The 25,750-nt window shown below is 39.1% G+C and overlaps 1 protein-coding gene and 1 non-coding gene across 4 annotated transcripts in view; one reads left to right on the top strand and one right to left on the bottom strand.

Moving 5' to 3' along the window:
* Positions 1-372: 372 nt before the first annotated feature.
* The window catches only part of LOC131960413 (ELKS/Rab6-interacting/CAST family member 1-like), a 164,998-nt gene continuing 139,620 nt past the window's right edge, over positions 373-25,750 (top strand). For all 3 annotated transcript variants that reach the window (XM_059325627.1, XM_059325628.1, XM_059325629.1), the window contains exons 1-4: positions 373-632; positions 14,665-15,509; positions 18,098-18,175; positions 18,404-18,559. In XM_059325627.1, the coding sequence (XP_059181610.1) occupies positions 15,018-15,509; positions 18,098-18,175; positions 18,404-18,559 (726 nt within the window). In that variant the 5' untranslated portion in view covers positions 373-632; positions 14,665-15,017. The remainder of the gene's footprint in view (positions 633-14,664; positions 15,510-18,097; positions 18,176-18,403; positions 18,560-25,750) is intronic.
* trnak-cuu (transfer RNA lysine (anticodon CUU)) lies at positions 19,138-19,210 on the bottom strand. Its single transcript has one exon. It is a non-coding gene; the product is annotated as a tRNA-Lys (tRNA).

Raw genomic sequence — 25,750 nt, forward strand, 5'->3', positions numbered from 1 at the left:
CTTAAATTATCACATGATCTGATCAACTGACGACGTAGGCGATTTTACCATAGGTGGCCGGCGTCATGAGATGATTTAGGCAAAAAAAGACAAAAAATTACTTAGGCGATTATTTTAACAGTGTGACGTAACAACAGTGTGGCAAATTGAATTATTGCAATATGGATATTTTTGTCTAAATATGAAGAATTTAATTTCCGAATAAAAAGCAGGCATTCCTCTCGTTTTAATTGTGGATATTTTCCTGGATTAGCATGCACGCGAGAGGGAGAAACGAGGCGGGGGGGAGGAGGAGGAGGAGGGGGTGGGATACGTCTCGGGGGCGCGCGCTCCACCGTCGTGACGTCACGGGAGCGCCCGAGCAGTGGGGAAGCCACCAGTGGTAGAGCTGGCAAAAGACGGAAAGGAGGGAAAGATAGATAGAGGAGATAGACAGGAGACAGCGAGACAGACACGAGACAGAAAGACAAGCCTCGAAAGAGAGCCTCTCACCTCAGCTGACCGTCTGTAAGGCCACGAGACGTCCTTTTGACGTCTGACAGCAGCAGAATAACTGAAGAGGAGATGTGACTGGCCTTTTTTTTTCTTCTTCTTATTTCGAAACCCGGGGCAGCAACGTAAACACAGCCGCAGTGAGTATTGGAAGTTAGCACACATGCATGTTTTATTACACAGGCCTACGTGTGTGTGCGCGTGCGTGTGTTATAGACATGTTGACCACTTCTCGGTCAGCCTCACATGTGTGCCGTCAGTGTTGCAGTCACGTTTGTGGAATAAGAAGAAACGCCAGGGATAATTAAAATTTGATGGCTGCTTTGAGGTGCAGCAGTTTCCAGGTCAGCTGTGAGACCCACAGTGGAGCTCTGTTATATTTCTGCCGGGAGGGGAGCAGTGTACGTGTTTCGGCTAGACTTGTCATTATGATAGGCTACATTTTGTATTTTTTTTTTGTCGTTGCGGGGCGACAAACGACAATGCGAGCCCATTCAACAAGGCTTCCTCCTTTCAATAAACCAATTTCAGCTTGTACAGCCAGAGGCTTCCCCCCTGGAATAACAAGCTAATAACACTATGTCTTGTCTCTGTTCCTCCTAAATGCGATTATCAATCTGCTCACTGCAGAAGTGCTGCTGACAGCCTTGTCGTTTCTCAAAGCCATACAATTGCTATCATAATCCGATCATATTCTTTTTTTACAAGTTTAGTGACATTAAAACACTTTATAGTGGGTTTATCTCCTGTGAATATATGTGAATATTACCTGAGGGACATAAAGTGTGCCTGCGGTAGTCAATATTAAGTTTCATCTCTTGCTATAATATCGCCATGGGGACTTTTAATCGTGTTATGATATTTCTAACAGTCCCCTTCAAGTTTTTCAGGCCCTTTTGTTTGTGTTCTGAACTATTTAAAGGCGCAAATCTGTGCACTTTTACGCAAATTGTGCTTTTAATGCTGCACAGTTGCACAGGACTGTCAACAGCCACGTCTTGCCAGCTGGAAGAAAAGCCGAGACAAGAATCATGCAACACGTAAAAGACTGCAATATCTTTGCAAAGCAAATCAAAACACGGATCTGATATGATCGTGTTAACGAAAGCTGGGTGGTGAAATCTGCTGCGTGTGTTTTGCAATGCCCCCGGGGTGGAGAGAGAGAGAGAGAGAGAGAGAGGCAAGGGGTGGACTGGAGAGGGGACGCCGTGATTTCCTTCGTGTTCCGCCCACAGCTCGATTTCTTTGCACCGCCCCTCCTCCGGGAACACCGAGTCAGAGCTGCTTCCTTCCACTGAGATTGTTGTAAACACTGGACATTTTTAAATGTCCTGGCTCTGCATACCCCAGTCTGCCTCTGTGTTAACGTAGCTCCAATGGGGAATTTCAGGGTTTTCTTTCGTTATAGAGTTAATATTTAGCATGACCTGGCCCACAGACCTGAACTTTTTATTCTGAATAAACCTTGTGCACAGCCTGGAAGCATTCTCACTCCTCTTGTCTCAACATCAAAGGGGATAACTTTTGACTTCAGGGTCTGCAACAACATTAGGAACAAAGACAATAGCTCTTTGAAATCACTTCCAAGAACTCACTTTTATCATAAAACCATAATCTGTATTGCTCTGTTTTTTTTATTTATTTATTCAAGTTTTATCACTTTGCCGGTGGTAGGAAATAGTAGGTATAATTAGATAGACAGAAAGATTTTCTCACAAGTAATGCATCGCACCTTAGACGCGGGATTTAGATTGTCTTTCTTTGTCCCCAACATTTTCTTACTAAGCAGAAGTGGATTGGTGGAGAAAATGGAGAATTTTGAGGAGGTGCTCGTCACAAATCCACGTCAAGTCATGTCCTTGTGATTGTCTACACAGAAAGCAAATTTGGGGCTGAAGTTTCAAGTCTTTGCACTTAAGTCCAGAGTGAAGTTCCAAGTCAAGACTGATAGGTCCCAAGTCAAATACCATGTTCTAAACTTTGATTTTTTTCAATGGATTCAGCCCTAAACAAGTCATTATGTGCCCCTTGCCTAATTTAATGGCATTTTAAACAACATTTTGTTCAATGTAATGCGACTGTATTAAGCCATAAACAAAATAGTGCTGACATTGCACTTTCAAAGCATATAGCATGGTGTTGGGGAAGGTTTAAGTATGTTTGAGTCAAAAGGGTCAAGTCCAAGTGAAGTCACAAGTCATTGATGTCATTGGTGTTAAAGTCCAGGTCAAATTTTTTATTTTAAAGTCATCAAGTCATTTCCAAGTCACGTGACTTGAGTTCACTCTGATAGATAGACATATGGATAGATATTTTTCATGTTTATGTAAACTTTGTGATTTAGATAGATAGACAGATAGACAGATAGATAGATAGATAGATAGATAGATAGATAGATAGATAGATAGATAGATAGATAAACAGCCAGATGGACAGAGAGACGGATGAACTTTTTTTAGGTGGTGTTTGAGTCCCCTTCCCAACTCGCTTCATCCTTATTCAACCTGGCAAGTTGACTGCATGAGCACATTCCTCTTTACAGGATGAGCCTGGGGGAGTTTCTTTCTCACTTTCTCTTCCATTAACCACGACACACTCCAGAATTAGTTTTGTGCTTCCCTGCCTTTGTGTTAATTGTCGAGTCTCGACGGAACGTTTTCCATATTTGCCATGTAGGCAGCAGCCAAGATTAGATAAGTGTTCTGTGTGTGTTTTCATTTGCATGACATCGATGTACTTTTTAGTGCAACGGCGTATTTCTGTGCATGGATGTGTGTGCTTCTGTGTGAGTCACAGTGTGTGTGTGTGTGTGTGTGTGTGTGTGAACGTCTGATTGTATGCACGTTCTGTTTGCCCAGCCTGCATCTCAGATTAATTTCCTGTGGTACACAATAGACTGGAGCTGATGCTATCTGTCGCTTATCAGTGTTGTGCTTTCCAGGATCTGAACCATATTATATGTCTTATCGCTGATAGAACTGGTGGCACAGAGTAAAGTTACAAGTAGAACAGTCACTCTGCTGAGCTAAAATCTCAATCTTTCCTAGACATCTTATACCAAATATTTTCTCTCATGTGTAATTGGGCCACTCAGTTAATTGAAAATCCCCCCTGCAGTTTTGGCTATTCTCATATCATGTGTGCAGGATTAGTTAATCTTTCTCTTCGAGGGAAAGGTGTCCTAGTGAAATAGGCAAAACTCTCATAACTCTCTTTCCCACAAATCAAGCTTTACAGTTATTGAGGTGTAATTCCTCTATAAATTTCCACATAAATCCTGCTGAAATGATTTGGATGTGTTGCATTTCAGTTAAAAATGCATAAATCAGCACGAAACTCGCTTTATGATTTGTCATCAATATCATGCCCTGACATGGAGACAATATCTTGTGTCTGCATGTGGAACAAAGCCCAACCACTAATGATACGTTACTCAAAACCAAACGGCAGCATTGCATAATATACTGTATGCATTACACAGCAGAGCATCATGAAGTAGTGAGACATTACACTGAGACTGACCAGAGGCCTGTATTTATCAACTGCTGGAAGGGAAATTTTGGACTTTAGGATGTGAAAGATGAAAAATCCTCTAACTCAAACATGCAAACTTAAGAATAACAGCAATATTTCACTATATATTACAATATTTCACGACTTAACAAAGCTCCTAAATTAAAAATGGCTTCAGAAGTTTAGATCCTAGAGTAGATTCTAGATGACTGCAGTACAGAAACAGAGGAGAGCCAACACATTCTCATCTCAACCCCTGAGATACCTACTCTGCGACTGCACATGGAAACCTTTTGCATCTGTTTTGGATGTGTCAGGGATGGTGTGTCAGTTCTCTAGTTGCATGCATAGAAACTTCTCTTGTTTACAGGAAACAGTTAACTTTAGGCATATAGCCATGTGACTAAAGTTATATATAAAACAGGGTTATGGCTTGAAACAACTACTTCTGCACTTATTTACTTTAGCTACTCAGGTTGACTCAAAATAACAATACTGACGTTTGGTCTTACACTGGACATGCACACAGGTCTCCTGCTCACCTTAAACGGACTTTAGCTCTCTTTATATTACGTCTGTTACTGCATATATTTAACATTGCCTTGGATGAGTGTAGAACCTGATAATGTAATAAATTCCTGATAATGTAATAACCCAGATAATGTAATAAAAATCTGCACTTGAGTCCATTGAAAATGTAATAAAACCTGATAATGTAATAAGTTCCCGATAATGTAATAAAGTGCATTTCCCAATAATGTAGTACACTTTTTTACCAATAATGTAATAAAGTATAACATCAAGCACTTTTAGATTTCAAGAAGCTGTTGAATGCATTCGTGTGTCATGGATACCTTGTTTGTGAAAAACTGATGAACGGGTAAAAAGTTAATAAACATTCAACTTTGACCTGTTGGTGGTGTTAGAGCTCTTGAGCTAGTGTTGCCTACACAGTATCACCACTTGAACCCAAGTAATGGGTGGTCTGCTGTTAAATTATTACAATATTGGGGAATTATTACATTATCAGGACTTTCGAAATGAAGGCTAACCTGATAATGTAATAACCTCCCATTAATGTTATACTTTATTACATTATTGGTAAAAAGTGTATTACATTATTGGGAAATGAGCTTTATTACATTATTGGGAAGTTATTACATTATCAGGTTTTATTACATTTTCAATGGACTCAAGTGCAGATTTTTATTACATTATCGGGGTTATTACATTATCGGGAATTTATTACATTATCAGGTTCTACAATGAGTTTATACTGAAGTCAATGGAAAGCTGACGAGTTGGAAGTGAGACGGTGCTGTGAGAGTTTTGGAGTGACAAATTTGTCATGATGAGAAGTATGCCAGCTGAAGCTGTTTGTGTAAATCAGGATAAGGCATATTTGCATTTGATTTTAACATTTGATCAGATGCTACACTGCTTTCTATGCTGCTTTTATCAGGGGTGCGAACAACACAATTAAACAGTATCAGTTTATATGCATCTTAATTGTCTGCATGTCTCATTGAGTAACTAAATCCTGCACATGATTTCTCTGATGCATCTCGTATACCAGCAGAAATTTCTTTCCTGCTCCAGTTTTTTTTGTTTCTGTGTCAGCCAGTTTCCTATTTATTCATTCTTATTTGCATATTTATGTATTATAAATCATATTGTTATTAATTTAACATTACCACCAGAGATGTTCATTCAAATAAAATCTTAAAAGATTAATACAACATGATGCTTTTGCAAAAAAAACAAACATACCACATACATGTCATTATTAATAGAAGTAAATATGACTGAATGACACATGACATGCTATACTGTCTTGCTTTTATCTTGCATTTAATGTGAAGTAATAATAATACTATTGGGGTTGAGATACTTCACCTCGCCTTTGCACTCTTTAGAATAATCAGATTTTCAGAGAGTTAATGTTATGATGATAAAGCAACTGAGGAGGTTAAAAAAGCTGACTCTGGTGAATGGCGGGTTATCCCCTTAAATCTTCAGACAGATTAGGCGCAGACAGAGCGCGTACGACTCTCCCCTTCAGCTGGGCTGTCGAGTTAACTTTCAGTGAGATGTGTTACCCCAGACAGCACCAGCGAGTCCTTTCCAGCCACATCATATCACAGCGAGCCTGACAGGAACAGAGAGTAATGGAGAATAATAATATTCAAGATGAGTATAATGTGTTTTTATGAGCCCCGCTCCCCAGGCGAGACACGAACTTTGTAAAAATTCTGCTCCCACGCTGAAACACCAGCTGGCTAAGTATAGGTTGAGTGCTGTGCCTGTGCCCGTGTGTTTGTTGCATTGTGCAGTGTGACAGATGGATGTGTGGTTGTCACATAAATAGAACATGCTGAACACCTTCAGGAATGCTGATGGAGAAAGAGAGAGGCAGCAAGAGGAAGTGAAAGCATCAGGGGGACGAGCCAGAGTCAGAGAGTGAAGGGAGGGATTAGAGGTAATAGAAAGTGCTATGGGATAAAGAAACGGGTGTGTTAATAGGCAACTGTTTGCCAACAACTTTGTCATATTAGCTAAAAAGGTGATAATTTATCTGTCAAGTTTTGCTTCGTCTGTTTAAAAGTCTGTTCTGTGCTGTGCCAGCACAAACTGATTATCCACACACAGTACAGTACGTGGCATTCAACCACTGAGACGTTCTTGGTATCCTAGTGTGATATTCTAGGATTGTGCGAGGCCTAAGACAACACTGTGGAGGAAAGACGAGGCATGCAGAATGGCTGTTAGTAACAGTACAGGGAGGCAGAGGATGAAACACAGGGCGTTGTGTGCGCTGGTGTTTCCTGTGGAGTGTTTTCTAGACATAAAGGGAATGAGGTTATTTTGGTTCTTAAGTTCACTCCTGGGCCTCTTTTCAGATCTCTTCCAGTATTCACATTACAGTATGATAAAAGGGAGCTGAGTTATGATTGTAATTTTAGAAGCCTCAGTCAGGTTTTCCTACAAGCAATCTTCATTTTGCAACAGTAGAATTCGTCCTAATATCGATCAGAGACCAGGTGAAATGATAAGCCAGGTATTCTAGTGTCAGAAAAGATTTACATTCGGATAATTATTCAATCCTAATGACTTTTTAAAGTAAAAATGGTGACATTTAGCTGAGTTCTGTCACTGAAATGTGAATATTTTCTGTTTTGGTTTTTAGTCCTATATGATATTAACTGAATATCTTTGGTTTTGGACTGTTGGTTGAAAAAAACAAGACATTTCAGGATGTCACCTTGGACTTGGCAAAGTAATTTATCTAGTCAAAAGATAATTGTGAAATTAAGCTGTAGATTTATACTTAATGCAGCCCAGTTGCCAGAAAAAAAGAGTGGTATAGTGTGTTTCTGCAGACCTCAGATACGTTAAAACGCTTTTCTTTAGCACCGGGCTGGTGAAGAATATCTTTATTGAAACTACGTCCAGTAGTTTTGTACAGAAGTAGTTATTTTGAACCCAAACCCTGATTTTTTCTCTGACCTTAAGTAACCAGTAACGATGTGTTTAAAACTGCAACCCTGTGCATTATGTTGTTGTTTTTTTCTTCTTGAGCGGGTGTCAACGTGAATTTTCCTAGTCTGGAACTAATTTATAGATTATTTAATCCAGACTTGCAATGGTAATGTCTGCCCTGTAATTCAGATCTGCTCCAGAAAGTAATGAGTTCTTCCTTGGCCCATGCTTCACCTTTCCAACAAGTTTCATGAAAAAGTGTTTTTTTTTGTAATCCTGCTGACAAACAGACAAACCGAGCCCAAAACATTACCACCACTGGTGAAGTAACCAGGACATGCTATGCACATTGGCGCATCAAATAGCATTGCAATGCAAACATAGAATAGAATTTGACAAAAAAAAACTAAAATCAAGGTCTATTTGTTGGCCTTTCAACTGCAGTGACCTCCATCTACTGATAAGGATTGTAATATGGGTTGAAAGCTCTGTAAAACAACCTGGACCTTGGGTGAAGACGTTTTTAGTCAAACTACTGTTTCCAAGGTCAGGAATGAACTTTGATGAACTCCCAGTGCAGCGCTGTCAGACAGATGTTTCTTACGCCAGCACCACGTTGCTTTTTCACATTTGTGTGAAAGGGCGAGCGGGATGGTAAGCCTGTTGACAGATGGGTCGGGCCAGTCATATGCTTGTGTTTTCTCAAGCTCATGATGCCAATTGCGTCATAGGCAAATGTGTTTGTGTGTGCTTGTTTCCATTGGAAGTGGTATTTTTGTTTTTAAAAAAGTTTGTGGTAAGTTCATGTGAAATTATAAGCTTGAGGTTATCAATGTTTTTCATCTGACTCTCAGTGCTATTCGCTGTCCCTCACCCCCAAACCCTCTCAAAGTCTATAACCACTGCAAATAAATCCTCAACCTGTGGGACACACTGGTGGTTTATTCATGTGACCCTGTAGAAAACACAACATGGTGTGTGTTGTGGTTTCCATGAGGTGCTCAAGCCAATAAAAATAAAAATAAGTGCGTGTTTAGCCGTGTGATTGATTGGCTATGTGTCTAGGTTGTGCAGTACCCTTGCCCAGTGCATTCTGGGATAGGCTCCAGCTCCCTGCGACCCTAAACAAGATAAGTACTTCAGAAGTTGAAGGATATGTGTATTTATTGTCCTGTACCTCTTCCAGACAAAAGCAATGACCCAGGACCTGGGCTTTAAATGTTGCTGTTGGACAGTGGCAGCCTTCTGTTCTCAGAGGAGAGCTTGTGGATCTCCACTGGGAAAATATGAGCAGGGGAAGTTATGTTCTACAATCAAGCAGGGATGCCTGTGAGCAAGGCTCTTGGCCATCCAGCTGCACATTTTCCACCAACATGGAAGGGATTCGGTTCTGGTTTGCACACCAAAGTGGGTACTGTTTGAACCATTTTGATCCAAAATAAATTGGGTCAGAGCCTGAAAAGTAGGAACCATATAATAGCAGGTTTTTCTTGACCTGAATTGTGAACAATAGTGCATGCATCATATTCTATAGGTCGGAAAGAGAGTATAGAGTCTTGAACTTAATATTCTTCTATGTCTTCTTCAAATATATGTCATTTGTTTGCTTATGTCATAAGCAAACAAATTCTCGCAGATGATCAGTATGATCTGCAATCTTGCTACTACTGGTACCTTCTTTAGTGCATTGTGCACATCCTTTATAACAATGGTCTCGCTCAAAACTGGTAGAAATGTGGGCTGGTTTGCTAGATAGCACCAAGGTTCCAAGAACTCTGAACCGTACCAGTGCAAGAACCAAATCTAATTTGGAGAAAAAGGGGTATAAAGTGCCCAACATATACGAGCAAAGGCCAAGGTCATGGCTGCAAAAAGAGATGTGTGTATTCAATAAATTCTTAAATAAAAGCTTAGACATACTGTGCATGTTTTGCATCACTGGGAGAATTGGGACATGAGCATATACATTATGTACAGGTCAGCAGGTCCAGAGGGGGTGGAGGGAAGCCCTGAACACACACTCTCTTAAGCTCTACGCTCTCATGTTGGCCTCAAACGAGGCAGTATGTGTGTGTGTTGTTAGTGACGTGATCACTCACGGCCACTGAGCTGATGTGCATGTGTGTGTTCATCTGTGAATGTGTCATCCAGCGACATGTTTGTTTGCATGCATATATTCATCTGTATGTCTGTGTGGGTGTCTTGTTTGTCTGATTGTGTAGATCTGCACATGTGCACAGTTTTGTTCTGTATGCATGTGGTTGTATAAGTGCATTATATACTGTAAATGAGTGTGTGTGGGCGTGTATCTGTGCTAGAGGCAGGGTCCTGGCCTGTTTCTCTCCAGGTGTGTGTTTTTGGCCTGAAGGGAGACACAGCAGATGGTCCCACTTTGCGTTTCAGCTCGTTTTTGTGTGCCAGTGTGTGTGTGTGTGTGGCTGTAAGTGATTAGTTGTCAGTAAAATCTCGCTGGCCAAAGATCTGTACCTCACAGAACATCAATTGGAAAAGATACACTTCTTCAGGGCTGTCAACGGCACGGGGTCGGGACCTAAAGCAGGGGTGCAGGGAGATTAAAAGGGGTCGACCAAAGGGCTGCACAGTTAATCATACCTGAAATGAAATGTTAGGTGTTATAGTCAGCAATCTGACAGAGGCCACATGTTGAGGAGAAGATACTTCAGAATCTTTGCCATAGTGAACAAGCTAAGGTTTGTATTAAAACACTGCAAATTAAGGCCTGTATGATTTTGTTTAAAATCGTAATCTTGATTATTTAGGTCAATATTGAGCTCATACTTATTTTACACTATTACTTATTGACTTTGCAAACATCATGCATTTATTAAACTTTTTTTTGTCTTTTTAACAGTGGATAATATTTAAATATAAATATAATTGAACTGAAAAAATAAATTAAGAATGCTAAGAAAAATAATAAATAAATAAATAATAAAAAAATACATAATAAATATATATAAATATAAACAGATATTTTTTATAGAATATATAAATATTGAATAAAAATAATAATTGACCAAAAAATATTATGAAATACAACCTTGATTCCCTCCAAAAAATGGGACACTGTAAAACAAATACAAAAAAAAAAAAAGAATAATCAAATCACATCAAATCCAGAATGAGTTCATGTTTACAAAAGCCAGAACTTTCCCAGTTTGAGCTTTACTGTTTTTATTATGTTTTTTCACAGTCAGGGTTGTATGTTGTCGTTCACATCCACAACCTGCTGAATACAACTAAACATAAATTCAACATAAATCCATATATAATGGATAGTAACTCAGGCCCATGTGCAGGTAAATGCAAACAGCTTAAATTCCAACGTTGCTAACTTTACAGACAAACCGTATTCAGCAGTCACACAATGCAACAGTAGAGGGTAAATATTTCTGCACTCTGAAAGAGTTATCATGTGTTATAGAGAAGAAACAAGCCAGGGAAAAAAGATAAAAGTTTTTCATTTGTGTGCGTGCTGACTATCTATGAAGCAGTTTAGTTCACTTTAGGTCAGTCTTGTAAGGGGAGAGTGTGGATCAGATGGTGTGATCAACGGGTCATGTGTCCGCTGACCTGAAGATGACATCACTGTCTCCAAGGATACACAAATGGCTGAATAATGACTGTTAACCAGCTGGCTGTCGATTTTAAAAAGCTGTAAATTTCTTCATCTTTATACAGTAAGTCACTCCAGGGGAGATGCATATAGTAATACATATTTTTATATATGTATATATGCCCCAGATTTCTAAATTCTACACGACAGAAAAGACTCTGAAACTTCCTCTACCTTTCTGCTGCTGCACTGCTGCTCACACAAACAAATCTTTGAAGCATTCGCAACAGGAAGCTTGAAATCTCAGCAGCTTCTAAAGGCATTTATCAGCAACATGTGTGAGCCAGTGCCCATGAATTATGTCCTTTTTTTATTGCAAAAGACAGTAAAATGTTACGGATTACAGCTTTAAATTGAGTTCAGTAGGAATATCACTTTTCATTATTTTCACAGCTGTGTTGATTACAAGGTTTCTTTGACCTTATTAAGTTAATCCTTTTTAATATTAAAGCTATTTATTGCATCCAACACACACACACACACACACAAACACACAAACACAGAGCTAGACTAATACCAGATTGTAAAGCATGACAAAATACTATTTCATGGTGCTTTTGCTTTATTTGAAACGTAACATTTTACATTTTTGGCATCTACGATCCCTCCAGTTATTAATATCCCCCATAAAATGTCTATCCAGTGTGACTCAGATGATTAAAAGGAATAGGACAGAACACATTTATCTATCTTTTTTGTTTAATGTTTTTCTTCCCACATCATTATTGCAGTATTTATAACAAGATTTAATTGACTGAATTAAAAAATAATCATGGGTTATTCTATATTAGTACATGTAATTCATCCCGGATGTAAACAAATGATTTTCCTTTATGGCTGTTCGATCAGCTGATTGAATGTTATCTGCTATCACCCAGTTTATTATAAATATATAATAATAAGTATAAATGCCTTAAAGGGAACAGTTATTTATTGTGCTATCAGTTATTGGAATAATTGCCCACTGAATATACGTGAACTGAATAGTAAAGTATCTTTTAATTATTACTTGAGAATGCACTATTTAAATCTGTGAGTAGTGAATTAACATATTTACTGTATGAAAGTGAGAATTAATGTAATAGATATGAATGTAATAACTTATTCGGAATGATTTCTGATGACTTATATAATAATGTCTACAATGTTTAATTATTAAGTGATTTTTGTTTTGTCTTGTGGACCCCAGGAAGACTAGCTCGTCCCACTTTTGGTGACAGCTAATGGGGATCTTTTTAACAATAAACAATAAACAATAAACAATATTATAGCTGCAGGACAGTGACTGTGATGTAATGGCTAGAAATGATAGGAAAAAGTGTGATCTTAAGAAGAAGGGTTATATGTGTGGTGTCGGGACAAAGCAGCCTGTGTGATCATATGAACTGCCACATCAGCTGATGTGAGTGCCTGTAGCAGAATGTGTGGATAAAACCAAAGCTCTTTTACTGTGGAGTGAGCATATCAGCAGTACATATCTCTCATCTACTCTTTGTGTACATTGTTTTGGGCATCTTTGATGAGTGATTAGTTCAGATTTTGGTCTGTTTTTACTTTAGCAGCACCACAAGCAGGTCCAAATTTAATCTTATCTAATTAAACATTTCTACATCTACAAGAACGGTAGGCACAAGCCCTGGACTGTGACCCAGGAGACCAGTGTTTGTATTCCATGTGAAACTAAGAGTCAGTGTTGTTATTTGGAGTCAACCTGCGTAACTGTGCCCAGTGTTTTAAGTGTGGAAGTAGTTGTTTTTAAGCTCAACCCTGGTCTTTTACCCCAATCTTAGTCAAGTGGTTTTATTGTCGAAAGTGAACCATTTCCTGCTGTTTCCTGTGTTAGTTCAGAGTAAAATCTTTTGACAACTACTGTATGGACAAGAGTCATGGTTTCCCTTAACACTTGACTTTACATGGTGGCATCATCAGGTCAAAATTACAGTTTTAATGCAGGATGACTGAAGCTCCACCTGGCTTGACCTTTGCTAAAATGCTAAAAGTATAAATGTGTCCAAAATGATGAACGGCATATCCAAACACTCTCTTTCATCAGTTTGTTATACTTTTTAATGAGCATTAGACCCCTGCAGAGCCTTAAAAGGATATTTCAGGATTTTGGACATTAAGTTGTATAAAACCACAGCTTACTTTCCGAGCTACAGTGTCAGAGTTCTTGCCGGTTCTTTGTAGAATAGATAGTTCTGGCAAGCTGGCAGGGTCATGAAACTACAAGGTTTTACACCACAAAACTTCTTGAACACTAAAAGGTCACTCACCATAAAACAATGATTCTTGTGTACACGAGTGCTCAAAAGTTTAGGGTCACCCAGAAAATGTCTGTGTGTTTTCCATGGAAACAAACGGTTTCAAATTATAAAATCAGTTACTAAATTAATCGAAAATAAAGTAAAGACACTGACGAGGGTAGAAATTATAATTTTAACCTGCACAAATCTCCAACTTTACCTCAAGATACTCAACTAACCAAGGGAAAGATCATTTTATTGCTTCTCAAATCAGCACAAAACTATTTTCAGCTTGCTAACATAATGCACAAGTGTTTTAATGATCATGAGTGATGGTTGCTGACAATATATAATATATAATACATAAGAAAATAAGCTGTTTCCAGCTTTATTTGTCATTTACCACATTAACAATGTCTAGACTGCACTGTAAAAAAAGATAAATAATAGCTACTCAATAAAATTGAGGCAAAAGATTGCACGCAATATTATTAATGAAATCTAACTACGTTACAAGTTGAGTTAATAACAACTTAACAGGAAGTGCCTGTCAATTAAAAAGGACTAATTCTATTGTGTTGGATTCATTCAAAATTCTCTTGATTTAGAATTACATACACATAAAGATTATATTTAATGTGATCAAAATAAGTAGATTCCATCTCAAACATATTTATATTAAAGTTACTTAAACAACTGCCTCAAAATCAAGGACGCATTTATATTTAATACATTTTATCAAATATATTAAGTAAAATGAAATGACTACAGAATAATTTATTACAGTGTGTATGTCTGTTTTTTTTTTAAAAAATTTAAATGTGCTTTTCTTTAAAAAGATAAAGACATTTCTAAATGACCCCAAACTTTTGAGTGGTAGTGTACATCAGACTTCAACTTCACATTTTTTTTTTTTCATGAAAAGTCTTGTGTATATTTTTGCTCCTGGCACTCCGGCATCTTATCTCAAATCACACACTGGTGCAGCATGATGCCGCCGTTGCTTTGGTCAGTGTAAAAAAAGCAAATCTTCTTTACAGCAGTATCGCAGAATCTCTGTGTAAAAGAGCCTTTTGTACCCTGTAAATTTCAGATGATACATGACTATAGTACATGCATCAGCAACATGGAACATACTTGTATCTGACCAAATACTGTAAACAAATAGATGGAACTAGTCAATTGCTCAAAAGTAGATAGATCAAAACTATAACCTGGTTAAAAATCCAGTGAATTCCTTTGTATCTTTGTTCCACTGATCACTTAGTCTTTGTCTCTCTCTCCCTTTCTTTTTAGGTGCCCCCTTCATCCCAGGCCTTGTGGATTTACTTGCTGGCTCTATAGAAAGTGATGCCCTATTGATTCCTGCTTTCTAACAAAGCCCATTGATTACAGTGAGGGTGTTGGAAAGGCTTTGATCACAGCTATGTCAACACTGCATCAGGATATTTGAAGCCAAGAAGGACTACAGTAAAAGAGCGACAGGAGTTTGTTGTTCCAGGTGTTACATTTAGTGTTTCAGATATTTTTTGGGACGTCCATCTTGCATCTTTTTTCTTCTGCAGCGTTTTTGTGTGATCATGTGTTTCTGATTTGCTTGAACCAGACAGTATTTCGTCTCTACAGTACACGCAGCGTATTCTCTTACCATGTACGGTAGCTCCCGTTCCGTATCAAAGCTGGATGTTGTTGGATCCAATGGTAACGGGTCAGTGTCTGGGAGCCCCGGGCGCTCCCCGCGCCTCCCTCGCTCCCCGCGCCTCGGACACCGGCGAAACAGCAGCAGCAGCTCCACCGGCGGACTAACTGGCTCCGGTAAAACCCTGTCCATGGAGAACATTCAGTCCCTAAACGCTGCCTACGCTACGGGCGGTCCTATGTACTTCGCTGACACAATTGATGACCCGATGGGCATTGGGAGCCTGGGCAGTGGGCTCAACCCCTCGCTGCCCAAAAGCACCATGACCCTGGGCAGGGCCGGGGCCAGGATGCCCTACGGGGTCAGGGCGGCCATCATGGGGAGCACTCCGAATATAAACACTGGAGGAGGAGGTGCGATGCCCAGTGATGCCATAGCATTCGGGGGGGAGATGCAAAACCATCCGTCACAGGCAGCCACTGTGCCCCACTCCATGAGACAGGTGAGGTGTCGCAGTGTGTTCTTCCTTTATTGCTGCAACTTTGAATTCAGCATTTTATGAAGTGAACAAAATTACAATTTTAGTCACTTTTTGGGCAATGTCTTTCTAATGTTTTGTGTTTAGATATATATTTTTTTTTTCCCACAATATTTTTATTTTATTTTCAGTTTATAACACTTTGACATACAGCTTTTACATTCATGTATCGTCATTCAACTTCCATATTTTCAAACAGCTGCATTTACATAGACAGAAAAATAAAAACAAACAAAACATAACACTTCGAACAGGTATGCCCCTCCTGTTAAAGAAAATGGTAATCTATATACGTTTGTAATTGGTGTGAATTAGAACACATATATAGAAAAGCAATATGAATCTGACAAGACCGGAATCTGCATTGTCCACAAAGACTAGTTATCCACTTCTTCATCCGTTAAATCTAAGTCTTTAATGTAGTTTGTTGTTTGTTTAGATATTTAAGCCCTAAATCTCTGACATGCAGTTTAATAGGACTGTATGATATGTGATATTTCTTTTTCTTTTCAACATTTGAAGCTTATATTGAGGCTTTTCACATGAAGCCATAGTTTCAGGTGGGAGATGTGTTCAAATAGTGATTTTGTTACATTTACACAGTTGCCCATAAAGTTGGAATACAATATATTTTTTTCTCTTTCCATGAAATGATTGTGACAATGGGATTTATTCTTGACAGATAAGGTGTATATCTTTTCAAAACTTTATCAATCAATCTCTTTCAAACATATCACAATGAAAATGCCACAATTAACAGAGGATTGTGTCTGAAAACAACTTCATGGGCAAGTTCTGTTAGCCTTTTTAGTCCCGCCAAATGTCAAGAAAGGAATTAATCGTATACCTTTTTTCCTTATTAAACAGAAAAAAATCAACCATGCACCTTTTGAACCCAAGCTTCTCTTTTTCACCGACTTAAGACTAGCTTAAAGTGGGCAGCTCATTCTTCAGAGGCAGACCATTAAATTGGCAAAATAAAATGACAAAAATCTAATAAAAGTTTGATGGAGTTGCCCAAGTCACAAAATAACAGAGATATTTCTAGAAGTTACTCAAATGAAAATGACATAAAAAGGATAATTTCAGGAAAAATGCTTGCAGACAGATAGATCAAGAGATCAATACCACTCTGTCCATTCAATATGAAGCTGGGACTTACACCTCTAAAACGGACTAATTAACAAGTATTATCTTATTTGATTAATTAGTACAAAAACCACAGTGTAAAAAAACGAGTGGTTTAATTGGGACATTATGTGCTGGATTATTTCTAGGACTGGAGCAATAACTTCCTTAAGTCCCTGCTGGTTGCTTGGCAACTTTGTGGGGACGGTTTGATTCTAAAGTCACTGCTACTGGCCAAGAAGTAGTCCAGCACATAAACCCACATAAAACTACAACTCGTCATTTTTAACCTTTGGCCTGTGACAGGCAAACTGTTTCCAGTCTTTATTCTGAGATACGCTAACTGTTCCAGCTTCAAATTGAGGAGATGTGAGGGAAGTATAAATCCTCTCATTTACTCACTCTTGGTAAGAAATCTAAAAAAAAATGTTTTCCAAAATGTCAAAAGTATTTCATTAACAGACAGGATAACTGTAGGAATAAAAACATGAATTAGCAATACTGGGGTGTTATCTTTAAAGAAAATTGTTCTAAAATTGTAAGAATGACAAAAGCGCCGACCTCATGATGTTTCACTCATCAGATAGAGAATGTGTGCATGAAAATGATTAAGGGTGAAGACAATCTTTGTCTCACCTTTGATCAAACAGCCTGAAGCTCCATATAAAAAGATCAAATCAATTGCAATTAGGAAACAAAATACTTTGTCACACATTAATTATCCTCCTGTTCAATTTTTTGAGAGGGGCTTATTGTTTCAGGGTTAATATTTTCTCCTAAAGCCACGCTTCCACTAAATAATAAAAGAGCAGTGTGGGTATTCATACAGTATGCTCAAATAGACTAAGGTCTGCCCTCCCACTCCCTCTGCACTATTAGTCATAACCTGAGAGCTCATCTCTCCAAGATGGGTCTCTCCTTCCTCTCTTATTTCTCCCTCAACACTTGTTCCAATAACTATTTCTTAAAAAAAAACACCTCTATTCATTTGATCTCTTTTATTTCCTTTTCTACAGTAGCTACCAAGGCAGAGTCTGTTTGTTGTTTAAAAATTAATCCAAGATATTTTTAATTCTTTGGCATACCGCTGTTCTAATGTCATGATGAATTAAACATTTTCATGGGTGACATTCTCTCATTAATACTCAGGTGAGGTGTGCATCATATGATGGAGCTGTGTATACAAATGCCCAATTTCAAACAACAGTTTGTTGTAAAATCTTGGTATGAATTGTAAATATTTGTATGCATATTTGTGACTTTCAGGGGAAGTTGTTCACTTTCAGTTTTTTTTTTCTAGGATCACCAGCTCTTAGTAGTTAAAGCTGCAAAGAGATAAAAATGTTTATAATGTAAGACAGGAACAAAAATCAGGATATCACTTGTGTCTAACATTTTATACTTCAACTTTGTTTTGTTACCAGGTGAGAGACGGTGCAATGTCAGACCTGCAGACACAGTTAAGAGAAGTGCTGAGAGAGAACGAACTACTACGCAGAGAAGTAAGGACACATGGAGGCACCATTTATTTTCAAATTTATGCTATCTTATTCAGTTTGTTTGTTTGTTTGTTTACTCGTGTGTTACTCTCGTAATTAGGCCGTCCTAAATTAAAATAAAAGACTATAGCTAAAAAGAAAAACTAAAAGCTAGTTGATCTGTAAACAATGATCAAGGATCTTTCAGATCCCAGTCGATACAAATAAAATTTTTATGTGAATATCTTTTAGCTGGAGGCGAAAGAGTCCAAGTTGAGCTCCTCCATGAACTCCATTAAGACGTTTTGGAGTCCAGAGCTGAAGAAAGAGAGGGCGCTGAGGAAGGACGAAGCCACAAAGATGTCCGTGTGGAAGGAACAGTACAGGGTGGTGCAGGAGGAAACGCAGGTAGGAAAGAGGCATCTCTGTGTGCAACTATGAGTGTATCTGTGGTACAAAATCTTGTGAATTGCTATTTTTTGTTCATCGTTCAAAGTTAAAGCCCAGTTACAAATGGCCGGAGATGAGAGGATCAAAATGTCAAAAACAATATCCTGACCAGGCTCGGGTTAATTTCTATGTCATTGCAGCTAATCCAGGTTGGAAATTCAGGAAATCAAATTTTGCCCAAATCCTGCAGATTTTAGTTTTTGCTTTGGTTTTCCATCTGGTTTGTTTTTCCATCTGTGATACAGTTTTTCTACCCACTTTTGTCTATTAAGTGATATTCATGGAGTGATATTCATGGAGTGGCATCCTTGAGCGGATATAAGAAGTGGACTTGGTGACTAGTTGTGCTTCCATCAACAAATTTCTATGTTCATTTTAAAGATTTACATGAGAAAAGCCATGTTAGATCTGTTTGTAGAAGTGCACTTTTTGGATCACACCCATCTCTCTGTTGTGCCTGTACCACCACAAATTCAGGGTATAGCATTACCTACTCATCTCAGATGTCTCACCAAGTCCACTGTCCAAAACACTGACGCCCAACGTGGGGCTCGAACCCACGACCCTGAGATTAAGAGTCTCATGCTCTACCGACTGAGCTAGCCGGGCTGCATATCGACCTGGTATTCTGTGCTAAAACGCTAAAACATCATAGAAGATATTAGCAAGTATTGATGAGAGGGGAAATTGCTTAAGAGATAATTAATGCTACATTAGAGCTGTTTCTAAACAAAGCATTGTGTTTTTCTGGCACCACAATTTACAACTTACACAAGTCATGAACATTTAACTTACATGACTGATCAGCCGTTCTTCTTCTTCTTCTTCTTCTTCTACCTTTTTCTTTCTTTGGCAATTGCTTCTTCTTCTTCTACTGTTTTCTAATGGATTAGCCTATAATACTGCCATCTTCTGACTAAAGTGCGTTTATACAGCTTTTTTAATTCACTCTTAACCAGTTGCAAATGTCCCTAATTTGCATTTTTTTAATTTAACATTTCAAAATTTCGCTTTGACTTAGACTCCTATTTTGAAGCCTAGAATTTGGCATTTTGGCCGTCACCATCTTGGTTGTTATTGAAGCCAAAAGTGACCATATTTGGATGAGAGAGTGACCCCTACCGTAATGGTTTACCATAGACTACAAAGTCTATGGTTTACACAGGTTACCAGAACAGCAGGAAACAGTGCAGGTTTAAGGCACTTCTGCATGGTCTCATTTTTCTGATCCTTAAGCTACATCGACTTCTCTAAAAAGTCTACGGCTGTCACAAAGGGGCGCGTGTCCTGATCATTTTCTGGATTGTTCTGGTGGATTTGTCTCAACGCTGTAAGTTGGCCTTGAAGACGGGTAAACGGATAAATTGGGGCTGCCTGGTTGGGGACTCCCAGCTGTCTGTTGGTTCAGAAGCCATCTGGAAGAGACGGAGACACAGCTAGTCTGGCAGGATGCCGTAATATTATACAAGACATGATTTGCACACACACTCGCTGCCTCACAGTGACTCATTTCACACGCTGTCATGTTGAAACCAGTGCAAAAAATGCTCAATCCTCGCTCCATTTCAGTCATTAGCAGGTGCTCTTATCTCCGCGTGTGTGTGCTTTTGAAATTATTTGGGGCTTTGAAGTTGCTCCCAGGACAAATTTAACGTCGAGGTAGAATGTGGGCTAGGACTTCAGGTTGTGAAATTACATCACCAGATATTAAATCACTCTCCAAGAAAATTTACAGCCAGTTTGGTGCATGTGTGTGTGTGTGTGAACATGTTCAGTGTGCCTGTGTGTGTGTGTGTGTGTGTGCGTGCATCCGTAATTCTCTTAAGTGTGTCTTGTGTGTGCACACTTATTCAAAGTGATGCGGAGTGTGAGAGAACAAAGGAGCCGATGATAAGTTGATCAATCTATCATGTATTTGGCCTCCTGCCACACACTCCAGAAAAATCCTCAGTTACCTACACACACACACACACACACACACACACACACACACACACACACACACACACATTCACACAGTCCTCTTTGGGAATGTGTGTGTGCTGTTACAGCGAGTGAATATGCAAGTTGAGACTTGTAACAATATTTTCTGATCTCGAATATTGGGAAATATGCGTTCTCTCCTTCTTAATCTCTTTCACTTTCATTCCCTTTCTTTCCTCCAGACAAATCACACCCTTTTAACCAAAGGCATCCTTTTCATTTCCTGCCCTCATTATCCCGTCACTTTTCTTCTCTTCAGTCTCTCTCTTCTTCTGTTCATCTCTGGCTCTTCTCTGTCCCCTCGCTCCTTTTTCTCTCTTTCTTCTTACTCATTCCTGTTTTCTTCTATTTCTGTCATTACACGGTGAGTCAGCTCTCGCTTCCCTCCCGCACCCCTACCTTCCCTCCCTCTCTCTCTCTGTCTTCGCCATCATCTCCGTGTTAGAAATTGAATTAAGTTACCTCCCAGTAATTCTGGGATATGAACACACACACACACACACACACACACACACACAAACATACACGCTGGGTCACGCCCCTGCTGAGGAATGCATATCTCATCTCCACCCACCGTCCTTCCTCCTCCCTCCTTCTTTCCTCCACGCTTCCTCGCTTTTTCACCTCCTCCTTCACGCTCGGCCCACTATCTTCACCTCTCTTCCGACCGGCTAAAGCTTTATCTCTTCCTCTCCTTCTGTCTGTACTCCCGCTGCATAACTCCCTTCCTCTCATATTTTTACAATGTGTCACCACAGACTCAAAACCAGAATAACAGACATTCTTTATCTAATGTTTGGACTTGTTAGGCAGATCTGATAAATGATCCAATTATCTACAACATTGTCGTACTTAGGAATGTCTTGTTGTATATTTTGCTAAATTATGGGTATTTTTTGAGTAATTATTCAGTCATTTAACAAAAATGCCAAATATTTGTTGGTTCCATTATAAAAAAAAAGAGGATTTGCTGCTTGTTTCTGTCTTATATGTTTGTAATTTAAAACAACTTTCTGTGTTTGACAAAATAGATTTTATTTGAATATTTGAATATCACTGTTTTAAGTTTAAATTTGGTCATTTCTCCAGATGGAAGCATTTGTCACATCGGACATTTGGCGATTTCATAACAATTTCTGTTTTAACAGTTTCTGGCTTTGCTAAATGCAGGGTGATGTCGTGGTTAGCCGTGGCTAGAGGGTCGCAGGTTTGAATCCTGAAACCTGTGATAGTCTGGTGATATGTCCAAGGTGTACCCCGCCTCTCGCCCAATGTTAGCTGGGTTTCGGCTCCAGTCCCACAATACCCAAGTTCAGAAAAGTGGCTAAGGATAATGGATGGACTAATAAATAAATGCTTTAATATTGGTAATTAAATTGTAAAAAAGAATTGCCAAAAAATGTAAGGATGCAAAAAACAAACACAAAACATTGTTAAAGTGAACTTTTTGGCCACTAGGTGGCAGCAGAACAGCATGTTATTGACATATAATCCAAAAATAAAACCTGATAAAGTTGGATTGGTGATTGTGGTGGCAAACTGTTGCTTACTTACACAGCCAGCAGATAGAGGGGGACTGCAGAGACTGGTCATAGTCCTGTCTGGGTTTTGTCAATATGTGCAACATCTTTTACATACAGAATTTTGATTCATATTTAGAATAAAATGTTTTTTTAAGTGGTTGAACAAAGACTGGCTCCTTGTAAGGCAGACATACTGTGTGATGTGCCATCAGGAAAACAAACTCTGCATGTTCTGGTTCATGTGGGTGTGTGATGCCTCTCACTAAAAAATACCACAGTGACAAAAGTTTGTATTTTGTTTTACATAATTTGTTTCTAACTTTTCTAACAGAAAAGTGGGACAAAAAGTCCTCCAGATTAGATGGGAGTCTCTTTTTGTTCCTTTCCTACTGAGCTTTAAATTATCATCCTGTCCCTCTTTACTGCCAGTCGCTTTCTCTTGTCTCACTTCCCACATCCACTAATTGTCTCTTACCACAGCGTCTCCTCATTGTCACCACACTCTCCATCTCTCTCTCAGTGGTATCTTCTTCTCTGTCTCGCCATTTCACTCCCACTTTCCTCTCTGTCACAGCCCCCTTGTCCTTCTCTTCCCGCTCCTTGCTCTCCATCTGGGCCCGTGGAGCAGTTTTACCACAGAACTCAGTTCAGTAGAACAGGCACACCCGGGTCTAATAAATCTTATTGATCTGAACACGGATGCTTGCTTTTTTAGGCCTTGTCAGTTTTGTCTTTCTCCTTTGTCACTTTTAAATGCGGTGCCTTGCTTTGGTTTTGCGTGTGAGAGTGTGTGAATGTCTTCACCCAATTCGTTCCACCTCTTTGATCACAGCAGGTGAGTACAGTGTTTCACATAGAAAGAAAGCGAAGCACTGAAAAAAAGGAAAGAAATGGAGGAATGTCTGGAATGCTAAATGAAAACCTTTACTTTCTTTTTTCTATCTGTCCTTCCTTTCCTTCTCTGTTAGTTAGTGAGTTTCGTTCTTTCATGCACAAAAACACAGCGACCAGTTTGCACGTCCATTGTTCAACTAAATCCATCTTACTAAGAGGAGTTTATTGCTAAAATGATGCAAAATCACCACAACAAGATGTAATATGATATGCATATTGAACACATTAATTTTCCTAAATTAATTATAGAATAGGCACTAAGTTTTGAACAGACTGTGCGCTTTTTCTTGCTCTTTGTTCTACAAGGTTTGTCCTAGCGCTGAATCATACCAGCTGAACAATAACCACTCTGTCTGTCCGTTTCTGGTGCTGCTAGATGCAATCTATCATCTACTGTACTCCGGGCAAGCCATTTGACGTCAGAGCCGGTGTGTGTATGCATGAGTGTGTTTGCGTTGGAGTGTGTGTGTCAGTGTGTGAAAGAGAGAGACGGCACATATGTTTGAAACAGGGTTTTTTTTTGTAGGTTTTGCCAGCAGTCTCATACATGTTTCAGGTGTGTTTGTGTATGTACACATGCATAAATACACATGCATATGTACATGTATGTAGTGTGTGTCATTGTATGTTCATTGGCAAATTGCTGTGTTTGTGTATGTGTTTTTGATGGAGAGAGGGAGAGTACTGTACCAGGAGGGAATCTGTGCCCTTGCGTGTTTGTTGGCAGGCTTACGTGTGTGTCAGGACAATTGGGCTTTTTGTATAGTGTGTGTGTGTGTGTGTGTGTCTGGAGATGCATATTGCACAGTTGCCTGCATGTTTATAATTGTGTGTCTTTATTTGCATGTGTGTTCATGTATATATACAGTGTGTGCACATCGAGAGTGACACGTTTCTGTGCATGGACTGTTCTGCACTGCAGCTACCATTTCTATTTTTATCAAGTATGTTTCTGTTTGCTTGCAACAATTTGCGCATGTTTTATGGAAATGGTTGGTACGTGGCAGTGGCATGATGTCAGAAGTTGTGTTTGTGTGTGTGTGTATTGGATAAAGTGCAGCAGCCAGTGGTTGCTGTACTTTTACTGCTGCACTGTTTTCATTCTCTTCAATAATTTAGCCTAATACTCAAGGTGCTGGGTGTGAAGAAAGCTGTGTGTTTGTGTGTGTCTGCTATAGAGGGAGAAAACATGTCTCCTCTATGATAATCAGGGATCTGACGGGTACTGGAAATCCTTGAAAACATTTTGATTTGATTGTGGTGTTGTAAAGGTTGAGGAGGACTTGAATAAAGTGCTTGAAACCACTTTAAATGTAGGTCACATTGGATGCCACGTCTACATATTAGGTGACATTTTATAGCATGAAATTTGATTTAATTTGTCACGAAACATAACTTTGGTTATTTATAGCACATTAACCTCAAATTCAATGTGGTTCAGAAGTGCAATAATCAGTAAACTGTAGATACTGTATGTACTGTATATAAATATAATTTACTACAGCTGCAACATGCTTGAAAAACTTGACAATACACCTCAATTTCCAAATGATGTGAATAGTTCCATAACACACGTCAGCTGCTGTTTTTTTCAACCATAGAAACAATATATAGAAATATATATGATAAACAGCCCTATTTGTAAATCTAGATGAGTTTGCAGTTTGCAAGGCCAAGTAAGATCATTTATCATTTATTGGGGCAGGACTATTTGCTCACAGATTTCTTTTAAATGCCAAAACTGTCAAAATAATATAAGTAGAATGGCGTATCTTCAGCCCAGAGGTTGTGTTTTCTTTGGAACTAAAATGGCAAACCTACTGTTGAGACCAGTGGGCAAAAGGTCTAGTCGTTCATCAGCTCTTTCTTTCAGTGTGTGTGTGTGTGTATGTGTGTATTGTGTGTTGTGTGTGGAGGTTAATCCAAACAGGCAGGTGAGCACAGTGCCCATTACACCTGGGCGGCACTTTACCTTCAGGTCGAGAGCGGGATGAGAGACAGAGAGAAAAGAAGAAGAGATTGCCTTTCCTCACTTCTCCGTCCTTATTCTTTTTTCCGCCTTTTTCTCCTTCTTTGCTCAGAGCGACAGTGTTAGAGAGACGGGGAGAAGGAGACACAGACAGACACTTGAGTGTATTTTCCACTCTATGACCATGGCAGTAAATCAGGCCTTCGGGTTAATGTGTAAACGCATGGTGCCACCAGAACTCTCATCCTTTCCATGGAAGAGGCTGAAACCATCAGACACAAGTTAAATCACCACAGACAAAGACGTTTAATCACTTAAGCACAATGCATAAAGAATTAACTGCCATTTGGTTGCACTAAAACACTCAACTGTAAATATCCCGTAAATACACCTTGCACCAGTTTGTGTGCTGACGGAGTATAAAATTATAATCACCGCTCAGCACTTAATGTTATTACACCTGGATTTAAACCGAGCATCTTACGTTTCTAATTCCATTACTCCAAACTGGCGTTGAGCTTGTCCTTATGGGTTCAGATTAGTTTGAATCCAATAGAAAGGGACGGTGCCAAGTGTTTCCTCTGTGAGATTTCCATTTACTGTACAGAAAAAAAAATCTCACCAGCTAGAGTTTCTGTGCCAGCTGGCTGCAAAAAACGCTTCGCCCGGCAATCCCCGATACCAGCATAAACCTGAGAGAAAGAGGGCGGAGAAGAACGGATCACGAAGACGGATTGAGATGTAAAGATGTGTAATACGTAGACAGGAAGATGGAGGAAA

This window comes from Centropristis striata, chromosome 22 (assembly GCF_030273125.1).
Source record: "Centropristis striata isolate RG_2023a ecotype Rhode Island chromosome 22, C.striata_1.0, whole genome shotgun sequence".
Taxonomy (NCBI): domain Eukaryota; kingdom Metazoa; phylum Chordata; class Actinopteri; order Perciformes; family Serranidae; genus Centropristis; species Centropristis striata.